This window comes from Hippopotamus amphibius, chromosome 14 (assembly GCF_030028045.1).
Source record: "Hippopotamus amphibius kiboko isolate mHipAmp2 chromosome 14, mHipAmp2.hap2, whole genome shotgun sequence".
In the NCBI taxonomy this organism is placed as follows: Eukaryota; Metazoa; Chordata; class Mammalia; order Artiodactyla; family Hippopotamidae; genus Hippopotamus; species Hippopotamus amphibius.
In genome coordinates, this window is record NC_080199.1 from 16,107,811 (window position 1) to 16,122,381 (window position 14,571).

A 14,571-nucleotide genomic window follows, 5' to 3' on the forward strand; every position below is an offset into this window, starting at 1 on the left:
AAGACGGGAGAGGGGTTTCCAGGCAGGGGAAAGACAGGTCCAAAGGTCCAGAACAAAGGAGAGGTTGGTGAATTCGAGGAACTGAAAGAGGTGAAGACGTGTTGGAGCTCAGGCTGGAGAGAGAGAGAACGTCTGGAGATGAAGCCGAGAGGAGGCGGGACTCAGGTGGTGGAGCCTGTCCCCGCGCCCTCTGGACGGGCTCACAGTCACTCCCGATCCCTCTGTGGACACAGTCTTCAGTCCCAAAGGAGGCTTTCCCCAGCTTCCTAAACGCCCTATCAGAGGTTTTCACTGAGCAGTTACAATCCAACATTTGCTGAGCACCTCGTAGGGGCAGGCGTGGTCCTAGGCCTGGGAGAGAAACAGTAGTAACACACAGTCCTTCCAGCAAGGAGCTCATAACGTTATGTTCTGTTTTTCTTTTTAAAACATCAAATATTAACCACAAGAAATGCATCTAAGTGCCAAGAGAAAAAAATTAAAGACTAAAAAAACCCCACATAATCAACTCCTTTAGATAAAATTTTAAGAGTGGGACACATCACTACAGATAAAACCAAAACTCTAAGGCAAGAGGGTTCTAATATCCTTGACAAAAGTTTAAAAATTGAGGTGTAATTGACATATAACATTAGTTTCAGGTGTACAACAGAGTGATTTGATATTTGTATATGTTGCAAAATGATCACCACAATAAACCTGGTTGATGTTCATGACTGGACAGTTACAAATTTTTGTGTGATAAGAACTTTTTTTTTTTGTAATTCAAAGTATTTATTCAAATGACCTGTCTCACATGGGTGATTTGTGGTAGGTTCCACTTTTACCATTTCATGTATGTCGTCAAGTACATTCGTGTAGAGTTTTTGTAACAGTCCCTTACTATCCTTTTGATGCCTAGAGGTTTAGTGTTAAATAACAAAATTCAACTGAGTAAATATTAAAGATCACGTACATTAGTTTTATATGGTTTCTCTCTACAGTGGAGTCTCTTTTTACTGAAATAGAATTGATTACAACATTGTTCGTTTTGGCTGTATTACATCCATGAAGTAACATTTACTTTATGAAATAACAACAATATGTGTAGCCATCTGTCCTCAGTTATTACATTATTTTTGAACAGATTCCTTATGCTGGATATTATATCCCCGTAACTTAGAGGGCTGTACTTCTTAATCCCGTTCACCTATTTTACCCGGTGCCACACCACTCTTCCTTCTGGCAACAACCACACATTTGTTCTTTTTATCTATGAATCTGTTTTCATTGTTTTGTTTTTGTTTCTTATATTCCACATATAAGTAGATCATGCAGTTTTGTCTTTCTAGGTCTGACTTATTTCACTTAGCATTATATCCTCTAGATCCATCCATGTTCTTGCAAATGGCTGGACTTTATTTATGGCTGAGTAATATTCCTGTGTGTGTGTGTGCATGTGTGCGCATGCTATATCCCTAACCATTCATCTACTGATGGACACTTAGGTTGCTTCCATATCTTGGCTATTGGAAATAATGCTACAATGAATATTCAAGTGCCTATATCTTCTCAAATTAGTGTTTTTCTTTTCTTCCAGCAAATCACCAGAAGTGCAATACCTGGCTCATATAGCAGGTTTGATTATTTGGGTTTTGGTCTTTTTTTTTTAATTTCTGAGGAACTTCCATACTGTTTTCCATAAATGTTGCACCAACGTACAATCCCAGCAACAGTGCACAGAGTTCCCTTCTCTCCACACTCTTGCCAATGCTTATTTTTGTCTTTCTGATGTTAGCCATTGTAAACAGCTGTGAGGTGGTATCTCATTGAGCTCATGATTTGCATTTCCCTGATGATCAGTGATGCTGAGCATCTTTTCATGTGTCTGCTGGCCGTCTGTGTGTGTTCTTTCTCCTTGACAGAGTCCCATATGTTGAGTAAGGCTTGAATACATGTGTAAATTTTGTCTGATTTGTTTTATTTTTAAAGTTTCCTTCTACTGTGAAATCTGATGATCCCTAAACTTTGAGTTTTGAATAAAAGCATTGCCACATGTGTGAGGATTATGGTCGTTTCCAGCATGTATTTTCAGGTGCCTAGTTAGGCTTGCAAACTGGGTATAAGCTTTGCCACACTCATCACATTTGTAAGGTTTTTCTCCAGTATGGATTGTTTTATGTTGAGTAAGATATGAATGTCTTGTAAGGGCTTTGCCACACTCATCACATTTGTAAGGTTTCTCTCCAGTATGCATTCTCTGATGATTTGCAAGACGTGCATTTCGACTAAAGACCTTGCCACATACATCACATTTATATTCTCTCTCTCCTGTATGCACTCTATGATGTGTTGTGAGGTGTGACTGGTGGTTAAAGGCTTTGTCACACTGATTACATCTGTAAGGTCTCTGTCCGGAATGAATTCTCTTGTGATTTGTGAGGTTTGATCTTTTGCTAAAAGCCTTCCCACAGTCATTACACTTGTAAGATTTTTCTTCAGTGTGTGTTCTCCTGTATTGTGCAGGTAACAAAGCATTTTCCACACCAGGAGGAATTCGGTGAAGTGGTGAAACTGAGGGACCCTTGTTGACTGACTGCTCAGCTTGAGGGCACGCATACATTTTCTCCTCAGTTGGAAACCTCTGCCATTCAGCCACCTGTGCCTGCAGCCTTACTCCAGTTCTGCTTTCCAAACACTTTATATCCTTGTTTGCAGCAATGCTTACGTTATTTTTCATTGTTAACAAACTTCTTATGAATGGCTTGTCATGTGTGAAATATTCACGTGCATTACTTCTTAGAGAAACACTCTGGGGAAAATTAATTAAGGATTTACTATCTTGATCATCTCTCTGAGTGAGATTTTTGTTATGGGTCCAAAGCACTTCTTTGTCATTTCTTACATCAGATCCCCACTCACTCTCACTGTCCTGCATATGTGCACAGACTTCCTTGAGGTCAAAATCCTTGATGCCATGACTTTCATTTCTCTCTGATGTCACTAGATGGTGTAATTCTCCTTTATTAATGTCCTTGCTTGATGGTAATTCCTTGATTGCAAATTCAGCAGAATGGCTTCCTGAAAAAAAAACTTCTAGAAGAAAACATGGTAAGCTCCTTGATATCTTGTCAATGATTTTCTGAATCAATTTCCAGAGGGAAGTTATCCTCACCCAGGGAGATCAGGTTCCTGTAGGTCTCCAGCATCACGTCCCCATACAAGGTCCTCTGAGCAGGGTCCAGGCATTCCCACTCCTCCTGAGAGAATTCAATAGCCACATCCTTGAATGTAAACAGTCCCTGTGAAAGCTCCCTTCCTTCTTCTTTCCTTCTCCTCTGAGCTTCTTGTTAGATTCTTCAGATAAGATTATTTGGACTGCACCAGCCTTGCCTCAGGATTTGCTTCCATGTTGATGTGATAAGAACTTTTAAGATCTACTGCCTTAGCAACTTTCAAGTATACAATACAGTATTGTTGACTATACTCACTCTGCTGTACATTACATCCCCAGGACTCATTTATCTCATTAACAGGAAGTTTATACCTTTTGACCAGCTTCCTCAGTTTCACCCACTCCCCACTCCCTGCCTCTGGGAACCACCAATCTGTTCTCTGTATGTATGAGTTTGGTTTAGTGGGCTTTTTTGTTTGTAAGTTTTTTTCCTTATAAATTTATTTATTTATTTTATTGGCTGTGTTGGGTCTTTTTTGCTGTGCGCGGGCTTTCTTTTAGTTGCGGTGAGTGGGGGCTACTCTTCATTGTGATGCGCGGGTTCCTCATTGCCATGGCTTCTCTTGTTGCGGAGCACGGGCTCTAGGCATGTGGGATCTTCCTGGAGCAGGGATCGAACCCGTGTCCCCTGCATTGGCAGGCGGATTCTTAACCACTGCGCCACCTAGGAAGCCCTGTTTGTTAGTTTTTGATGAGATGTTTCAGTCTTCCAAGTGTGGATGAGAAGCCTGTCACCATGACCATAGAGTGGAGCCTGACTGCACCAGCCACGGTGCTTAAAACCCAGGGCTCCCGGGGCATTGATTGGGTTTCTCCTCAGGACACTCCTGAGACCTTCGTGTATATTAACAACACCGAGACGTTCTCATCACATTGTTGGTGAACTTTCCGTGCGTGTGCAGGTCTGTGTCCACACTGTGAGCAGTGTGGTGGGGACCCAAGTGGGATGAGAAGCAGGATGGGAAAGAGCTGGAAACCAGCCGCTCTCCCCGTGTGGCAGGGAAGGTGGAAAAGGAGCCCAGAGCAGCTGGAGAACAATCGCAAAGGCGCCTGTGCAGACAGAGGCTGCTCTCCTACAGCCCCTGCCCCGTGTGGTCCCTGCACCAGCAGGGGGGCAGCCCCTGGGAGCTTCCTAGCCATGCAGACCCTGGGCCCCACCTGGACCTCCTGAGTCTGAATCTGCATATTCACAATCTCCCCAGGTGACCCGTAGGCACATTCAAATATGGAAAGCACTGGCCCAGCTGCAGACAGAGACCCGTGGACAGATGGAGGAGAGGAAGTGTGATTATTAGGAAGGCTTCTTGGAGGAGGCCTCTAGTGATGAAAGCAGCTGCCATTTGGGAAGACATGAGATCTTTTGCCTCCAACAGTAGTTCTCACTTGGCTGCAGGGTGGAATCACTGTGCTGCTTTAAACAGTGTTGATTCCTGCCTCCCCTCCCCAGAGATTCTGATTGAATTGAAGTGAGGCTTCAGTACTGGAATTTTACAGAGCTCCCCTGGGGATCTGAATTTGTAGGAAGTTTGCAAACCACTGGCCTTTGCCATATTGAAGATATAAAGGACTGTACCTGGACAGGGAAACAGTAAAAGTGATCAGGTGATTCTGCAGGAGCAGAAGTGTGTGTTTCTGTGTGTGGAGGGTGGGGTAGATGGGGAGGGTGAGGCTGGGACCCTGCATCCCTCTTGCCCCTTGTGTGGCCTTCCTGGCCCATCCTTCCATGGCCTTTCCACTCTCTTCACCTGGACGCCTGGATTCTTCTGCCCCCTGGTGGTGGTTTTCAGTATGGCAAACTGTCCCTGGAAGTTTCATACAAGCCCAGCGTTAGTTCATCACAAACTTGAGCGTGAGTCCCAAGGTGTGACTTGCTTGGAGGGATATCCTGGGAACCATACACAATGCGCAGCTTGGCAGTAGCTTCAGGAGTTACTCCTGCGCAGGGAAGCTCAGGGAGCTCTAGGCCACTGGCCAAGCACAGGGCTGGCACAGGCTGTGACTGGAGCCTTCCTGTGCTGGGGTTTGAGGAAATTGGTCTCATCACCAGTGACAAGTGCCTATGATATGAAGCATCAGGAAGTGCAGAGGTGCAAGGTGACAAGCATCACAATAAACAGCAGCCCCCTTTTATTATTCTCTGTGTGGCAAGGATGTGTTTTTACTTATGTTTAATTGTAACACAAGCCTAGAGGATGCTAGGATTCCCATTTTGCAGACAAGGCAACAAGCCTACAGAGCTTAAGGGCCTTGCTCAATGTTATATAACTCCTAATTGACAAATGCAGCCTCTGAACCCAGGCTGGTGGGACTGCGTAGTCTGTCCCAGCTCCTCCCATGTCCCCTGCAGGACCCAGGAGGTCTCACCTGCCCAAAGATTTGCACAACAGCTTCAGCCTGATTCCCTGGTTGGGTCCATGTGGTCCCTCCAGGCACCCGCAGCCCCTTTGCTCCCTATTTTGCCCTGACTCGGATACTTCCTTCTGCAGGGCAGCCCCCAAGAGCCCCACGTTCGGCAGGAGAACACCCTTGCCCGGTTCTGGCAGCTTCTCCCTGCAGCCAACTCCCAAGGGTGGAGTCAGGTCAGGTTATGAGGAGAACTAATGAGAGAAGCAGGAAGCAGTGTGAGCTCATGGTCAGCACCTTCCTCTGACCTGGTGGCCTCCCTCTCATCTCCCTGATGCTTCCTGCCACTCGGGGCAGCTCCTCTCCACGCTCCTCCATTACAAGTGCTCCTGTAACTCTGCTGTGGATCAGAATCACCAGGGGAGTGGTTAGAATGCAGATTCCTTGGCTCCAGCCCCAAAGATATGATCCAGGGGGTCACACAAGTGGGGCCTGGAAATTTGAATTTTTAACAAACAATCCAGAGAATTCTGATGCAAACAATCCAGAGAATTCTGAACACACTTTGAGAAGCATTTAACTCACATCTGTGGGCCCTGGATCAAGAGTATAAGTGAAGCCCATACCATATGTTTGAATATTTAAGTTGTAAATCAAGCTAACACACTGTCAAGTACACCTTCCTAACCACCTGGCAGGCTGGGATTCCTGGACCCTGGAGCTCCAAGCCAGAAGGCAGGACAGCAGAGGGAGAGCTGCCCCCAACCCCCCAGCCCTCCCCCTGCTCTTCCCACCTCTGGCTCTGACCCTCTTTGTGCCCTGAGGAATCTGCTGCCCAAGCAAGAGCCCACCCAGCCTTCAAGTCCAAGCTCAGGTGACCCTCTTCCCGCCCCATAAACAGCTGTATCTTGACCACCTGTCATGCTAGGAGATGGGCTCCAGGAAGGAGGCCTGTATTGGCCCTCGGAGCAGAGATTCTAGGGTTTGGGTGCTCAGAGCATGGCCTAGAGGGGGAGGGGGCCTCCAGATAAATCCACCCCCTTGTCCTCTCTGGCTGCCTGAAACTTGGGGAGGGTGCAACCAGAGGGTGACCCGAGCAGGGCCCTCTAAACCAGCGCTTCTCAGAATTTAATGTGAGCAGGACTCACCTGGGACCTGAAGATGCTGAGTCAGTAGGTCTGGGGTAGAGACCAAGATTCCATGTTCCTCCCAGGCAAAGCCGATGCTGTTGGTCCACAGACCATGCTTAGAATAGCAAACTCTGGGTCATGGTGGGCAGAGTTTTTCTGTAAAGATCCAGGAAGTACATGTTCAGGCTTTGCAGACCCTATGGTCTTTGTAGCTCCTCAGCTCTGCTGGTGTAGCACAAACATGGCCTTAGACAAACGTCAGTGAATGAGCATGGCTGTGCTCCAGTGAAACCTTATTTCTGGACATGGAAATTTGAATTTCATATAATTTTCCTACAAAACAAAATATTCTTCTTCTTTGGATTCTTTCAACCATTTAAGGATGTAAAAACTGTTCCTAGCTTGTGCGCCATAGGAAATAGATAGTGGAACAGACTTGGCCCCAAATCTCTACAACATAAGGATATTTTAACAGAACTGCAATACCAACATCACACCAAAAAACAATTAGCAATAATATTTAATATCAAATACCCTTTCAGTGTTCAAATTTATAATTGTCTCATAGAAGATAGACTCAGCATCATCTCAGTATATAATCACTGTTTAATCTGTGCTTTTATCCCTTCCCTGTCCCCAGAGTAGCTCCATGTCTTGCACCCTATAAATATTGTCATACTACATTTCACCAATAGATGGCACTAATAATTGTGACATTTGCTAACACCACTTAGAATTTACACTAAGGAAAGTATTATCTGTATGCAATTTGCAATTATAGGTGAATATATGAACACTAAAATTGAAAATAGCCTATTGGCTCTGTGTATCATGCATAAAACCTCAATACATTCCAATTTCAAGGAAAAATTTTTGATGTCAAACAAATTCCACTTTTTTTTAAAGTAACATGGGGAGCCCATGTCTCTATATTGAGATTTGTCTTTATGTCAACATTTTTAGTGTTAAATAATGGAGGCTCTTGTGTTTTAACATTTTTGTGCTTAAGAAAAAAGCAAATTGAATCTATTTGCACAGTTACTCTGTGTGAAATACCCATTACAAGTGTAATGTCTGAATTGTATATTAAATGTTCCTACCTCTGAGTAAAACAGTTCCTTTTCCAAACTTTCTCTATCTTGTTGTGAAGAACAAGGACTCAGGATGTGAGATTTGGATGGAATCTTTAAGGCCATGTAGTCGAGCCCACTCAGCTAACAGCAGACTGAAATCTCATTAGCAAATCACACAGCAAAGTCATGATTTTTCTGTGCAATTTGCCACCTTTCTGCCAACGATCTCCCCTTCTCCACTTGTACCCTGCAATAAGCATAAACTATTACAAATATATAACTACCTATAATTAATACTTCATCTTAATGCAAATATTTTATATTTATATCAATATATGAAAAGAGTTAATAATGCAAGTATTTAATGAGATATTTAGTGCAAATATTTCAAATTCACAAACACAAACTGTGCTATTAATCCTCTCCTTTTCTGTCCTTTAAATGCATTCAGCAAACATTTACTGGGTACTGCTATGGCCAAACAAGGTCTTCTTCTCCTGTTCATCTGGGTCTTTCATTTGAGCTCACATGTTGTAATTCCCTAGTAACAAGTTAAGAACACCTTAGGAAATCAGGCTGTATTATATTTTTAATGAGAAGCATATATGGCTCTTTCCAGCAGATGTCACAGTAATTCTGTCATTTGTTATCCTATCCTCCTACATCAAATTAACACAATACTAGAATGTCCTTTCTGTTCTGAAAATCAGTCTTCTCTCCAGAGCAGGCCCTAAACCTTCTTCTTGACAGTTAGTTCTCATCAGATTTACCCCAAGACCAACTTTTCACGTTGGGACAACTATAACAAGCTAAGGAAGGGATCTGAACTTTATCCAGCAAGTTACCAGGGGTCATTAAAAGTTTTTAATTAAAGAAGTGATCTTATTTTTGTTTTAAAAATGAACTTGTACCTGGGATGGGTTGCAATGGGGGACAGACATCATTTTGCCAAGGAACCAGGAGAACCAAACATGAGGCAGATACTATCAAGGGCAGATTTACTTGGTTTTCCTAAGGAACTGACCTTTTATCATTGAGAAATGACCCTAATCATCTCTAGTAATTCTCCTTGTCTTGAAGTTTTCTTTGTCTGAAATCCATAGAGCTGTCCTAGCTTTCCTCAGAATACTGTTTGTATGGATAGCTTTTTCTATATTTTTACTTTCAACTTGCCTGTGTAATTATATTTAAAGTGAATCTCTTATAAACAGCATATAATTGGGTCTTGCTTTTCTTTAAAAAAATCCAATCTAATAAACTTTGCCTTTGATTGTAATGTTTAGCCTGTTTACATTTCAAGTAATCACTGATCTGGTTGAGTTTAAGTCTACAACTCACTGGGGTTTTTTTCTATTTCTTCTGTATGTTTTTGTTCCTCCTTTCCTATCTTTTTGGTTAATTAAATAAATTTTAGTATTCCATTCTCTTTATTCTATTGTCTTTTTAGCTATGCTTCTTGGTATACTTTTTAATAGTTGTTCTAGGGAAAACAATACACAGTTTTAACTTGTCATCATCTACTTTGAATTTATGTCACCTAATGTAAGAACTTCACAACACCCACCCCCATCCTTTGTGCTATAGTATTTTGCTTCTGCACATGGTATAAAGGATAGACTATGTAGTACTCATTAGATTTCAGAGATGATGAAAAATGAGTTTAATTCAACTCCTAGTTTCTGACTTTGGCATATTACCTGCAATTCATCTAGAAAAAGGAGTTTAAAAAATCATCAATGTGAGAGTACAAAAGAGATCATAATTACAGAAATACTCCAGTCTCCATGTTCTGTCCTCCCACCTGCTTACATACAGCCAATTCACACAGCCCCAGAGGACCCGATCTAATTGGGATGCAGGGAGGGGGGTGTCCCAAACCTGTTCCTATCCTTTTGGATCTGAAGTCATATGATTTACATAAGGCCACACAGGCCTTTTGTGTGAGGTGAGGGCATGGAATCAGAGCTTTTGACTCTAGGCTGGCAGGGTTCTAACTAGACCCAAGGGTTTGTACTTCATATATGGTGCCAATGTGCAGAGCACAGTATTTTTTTTAAAGAGTTAGATTTCTTGTTGTTACAGGGTCTTTGAATTATATCTTTTTTCCCTGCTTGTTATTGGACTATATGTTTTTTTCTAATTGCCATCTATGTATCAGAAGAAAGCCCTTTCAGAAAACTTAAAAATCCTAGTTTGAGACAACTGAGGGCCTTATGCATTGCTTCTCAAAGCCGGACAAACTCCTCAGAATCACTTGGGGAAGATGGGGAGGTCCTACCCTGACCAACTGAATCAGAACTCCTGGGGGGGTTGCAGCAGGAATGTGGACTGTAACACGCCTCTTCCCCAGGTGACTATCACCTGCTAAAGTGTGACTTCAACTCCTCTAAATAAAATTCAGTGAAATAATGACTATGAATCTGTTTGGTACAGAGTTTCTCAGACTGTCCCTTGACCTTAATAGGCAATTCTTTAAAATAAAATTATATGCAAGAATATTTCTTCTTAGGGAATTCCCTGGAGGTCCAATGGCTAGGGCTCTGTGCTTTCATTGCCAAGGGCTGGGATTCAATCCCTGGTTGAGGAACTAAGATCCTGCACGCTGTGCTGCGTGGCCAAAAAAAAAAAAAGTCAGATCAGTTAAACCATTAAGAAAACTAACGAACAAGAGTTAGTTTATCTTCATATCAAGAAAAGGCATACTGGAATAAATTTGATTGGCACAACTCCAGGTAGAAATATCTATGTATCGAGGTGGGAAATAGATCCTTCTGGAGAAAATGAACTTACACCAGAGTCTATAGCATTTCTGTTGAGCAGCAATGAGCTGCAATTTGTGTTTCAACTGCCCGTGGAGGCCCCAGGCATCCCCTCCTCACTGCAGCTCTGCTACTGGCAGAACCTCCGCTGAGAACATAGGGGGATCCCACAGGGGTCACACCCTCCAACAACGGTGGAGTGAATGGAACAGTCCTGGGAATTTGGCTCACAGGTGAGTCTGCATTTGGCATTGTTACATCCTTTAAAAAGTCACCGAATGCTCTATGCTACCTGTATGAAAAGTAATTTTGTTAGCAGTTCTAAGCACCTTCACTCCACATGCTCCCTGGCACGACTGTGCGTATTTCTGTGCTTTCACCCCAAGCTAGACGGGAGCCCTGAAGCCTGCAGGGAGCTGTGCAAAGGACACTCACAAAACTAAGACTTGTCTGAGGAGCTAAACCTTGTCTCGACCTTTGTCATCAACATTTTTAAAGAGTACAGGTCCACTGTTTTGTAGAATGTCCTCAATTTGGGTTGTCTGCTGATTTGGTTTAGGCTATGCTTTTTTTCTTTTTGGGGGCGGGGGCAAGAACACCATAGACATGATGTATTGTTGTCAGCACCTCACACATCAAGAGCCAAGGGTGTCAGTAGGTCCATTATTTGTAATGTTAACTCTGGTCACTTGCTTAGCCTGGTGTCTGCCAGATGTTTTCACTTTAAAATACAATTCTCCCCTAAAGAATTAATATGGGAAGATACTTTGAGTCTATGAAAAGGCCCTGTTTCCCCCAATCACTCCCTGCAAACATTCACCTTATATTTATTTATCAGCCAGTGATGAATTTTGTCTGAATCATTTATGACAATGATGGCTTCCCTGTGGTACTTTTCTGTCAGTCTTTCTACGTTTGCCAGTTGACATTCTACTGCAAAAAAACTCTCCTTTCCTCCTATCTATCTTATACCTTATCAGAATCAGTATAAACTTATGGATTTTTTAAAAAAAATTCATTGTTATAAAATGTAAGGTTTAAAAATCCTCAATCCTCTATTGACTGTTATTTTCTTAATTACAATACTTCTAACGTTATGTAAACTCTGTCTCAGAGACTCATTTTTTTGTCTAGACGTCTATAAAATTTAATTTTAAAAATGTTTTTCATGTAATGTCCTCCAAAATTAAATATGGTTAGATGTTGGATCAAACACTGTTTTGGGAAACCCAAAGCTTCCACCTAGTGGGATGGATAATTATGAGTTGCCTAGTTTTATGAGCAGCTTGCTGAGTGAAGGAGTGAATTGAGTCAGAACTGTCCAATGTAAGCTTTCTGTAAAAACATTCTTAATGTATCTAAAAATTAATCTTGGTTCTTCTTTAAAAAAATCATATGATCCCAATATGACCAAGTCAGATGGACCTGGAATATAGATGGAGGTCTCATAGGGCTGGGGCATGCTATTCCTCCCATTAATGTTATTTTTTAGTTCTATATTCAAATAAATATCTATTTTCCCCAGCTTTTCAATACACATTGCTGTTTTAGTTTCGGGGAAAAAATTTAAACATTTATTTTTCTTGGAACATTAGGTTTAAAAAGCAAAATCTCAGTTAATCCATATTCTTTCTGTCTTTAAAGGAAAATTAAAAGCTTACACATGGGGGCTCCCCTGGGGGCGCAGTGGTTAAGAATCCGCCTGCCAATGCAGCGAACATGGGTTTGAGTACTGGTCCGGGAAGATCCCACATGACGCGGAGCAACTAAGCCTGTGAGTCACAACTACTGAGCCTGAGCTCTAGAGCCCACGAGTCACAACCACTGAAGCCCAAGCGCCTAGAGCCCGTGCTCCACAACAAGAGAAGCCACCACAATAAGAAGCCCATGCACCACAATGAAGAGTAGCCTCCTGCTCTCCACAACTGCGGAAAGCCCACGAGTATCAACAAAGGCCCCATGCAGCCAATAAATAAAAATAAATAAAATCATTTTTTAAAAAAAGCTTATACATAAAACTTTGTGTTTAAAAAAACCTCTGAAGGGTTTTTAAAGTGGCCTGTTGTGTTTCCAGGTAACTTCTTCAACATCAGGACCATGCTGTTGATTTAAGAATAGAATCGGTGTAAATATATGCACAGTAGTGTTTTCAGACATGAGGGGAAAAAACCGCTAACCTTGAATAAGAATGTAATTATTTATAAATTTTTAATGCTATTAAAATATTGTTAATGTATAGTAAGATCTTTTGAAAGCCTATATGTGCTATTTTAAACATAAATATCATGGTAAGAATTCATTAAAAGGGTAGTATTTTTTTTGCTAATCACAAAAAAGCAGTGCTTCTCAACTGTCTGGGATTAAGAATCAGCTTTATTTAAGTTCACATTTTCGGCGCATTGCAAACTAATCAGTGATCTCTCCGTGCACGGCTAGTGTGCAGCTCAACCACGTGCGCCTCCCCTGCAAGTGCAACACTCAGCCTGGTCTCTGGCCTGGTCAAGATCCCACCCATCCTGAGTGTGGATGTCACTGCAGTATCAGATGGCTGTGAGTTTCTAGCTTTCTTGAATTTCCTGTACTTAGAACTAGTTACAAACAGTTCATGGACTGGCTCTAGCCCACAGACCACACTGTGGGTATCATTTTCATATTTAACCTTTGCAACAGCCCTCTGAGAAACATACTACCTTCATCTCAACTTTCAGACAAAGAAACTGAAGCACAGTGGGCTTCCCAACCTTAAGAGCCCATGATTAGCAGGAGCAGAACTCATGTGCAAACCCAGCCAGCAATGCCCAAAGGAGCCAGTATTTGTCCCTGGAAGGCTGACTCCAGAGCCTGAGCTCCTCCCCATGTGCTTACTTCATTTTAACTCTATGTGAAGGAAGAACAGTTTGGTTTAGGCCATCAGATGAGGACCTCCTCGAATATATCTTCCACAGTCTACAAACCTACCTTCATTCATACCTATCTTCCTTGCTCTCCTCTCCTGGTGATTAAGACTCACCAAGGTCAATGATTCCATCCTGTTTCTTTGGATGCTTTTGGTCCATCCATCACCCCAACCAAAGCAACTGTTCAAGGGCAGGAATTATATTCACTTTCCAGATGAAGAAGCTGAGATTTCAGAAGCTGAGACACTTACCACGCATGTAACTAAGGCTACATGGCTATAGAGTGTCCAGAGCCCATTTTGTCAAGGATGGTGCCACTTTATTGCCCTGGCACTGTGGCTGGTTGTTGCTTTCCTTTCAGTCTCAAGTGTCCCACTTTGGAGAATATATTCTTTGGGCACCCATGCTGCTAGCAAGTGGCAGAGAGAGAGCTGGCACGCAGATCCGTGTGACTAACTCCAAAACCAGGGCTTTCTGATACCCCAGGCTAACTCTTAAAATTTCAAAATTATAAAATTTAGAGAGAAGATTTGTTCTCAGTCATCATTCATTCAGCAAACATTTACTGAGCGTCCCCTACGTGACAGACACTGTGCTGGAAGATATACCTAAAAAGTGAATAGGACACAGTTCCAAGTCTGTAGAAGCTCCTGGTTTACTTAAGAAAACAGACCACCTACAAACACTCATAACCAGGGCAGGCTACATAATTTAAAGGGCCCAGTGCAAAATGGAAAGAACGGGGTCCCTTGTTTAAAAATTAAGCATTTAACAATGGCAACAACAGGACATGATTCCAGATATGGTTCAGTTTAACAAATGAGAGGTGCTCAGGGTCTTACAGAAATACAAGGTAACTACGATGATGATTGATCTTAAGGTGGTTTCCTAGAAGAGGTGAAAACTGGGCTGACCCTAGAGAATGAGGATGTCTCCCCTCCATGGACCTCCTGCTCCTTTTCAGGCCACAGGGCATAGAGGAGAATCATTTAGTCATTTTGACTTAAACGTCAGTCACCAAGAGTTTTCTGCCACAGTACATCCTAATCACCTACCTCTGGAGCTGTGACACATACCGCGGATGTCATGGAGACCTCCCTTCAAGGACTCACTGCCCAGCTGCTGGAAGCGCTGTCAGTGGGCAACCTTAAGCCA

The 14,571-nt window shown here is 42.5% G+C and overlaps 1 protein-coding gene across 1 annotated transcript; it reads right to left on the reverse strand.

Annotated features, from left to right (window-relative positions):
• Positions 1-2,082: 2,082 nt before the first annotated feature.
• On the reverse strand, positions 2,083-2,598 carry LOC130835550 (zinc finger protein 781). Its single transcript, XM_057707188.1, has one exon. It carries the CDS (start codon positions 2,596-2,598, stop codon positions 2,083-2,085), a length of 516 nt encoding a protein of 171 aa, XP_057563171.1.
• Between the last annotated feature and the right edge of the window lie 11,973 nt (positions 2,599-14,571).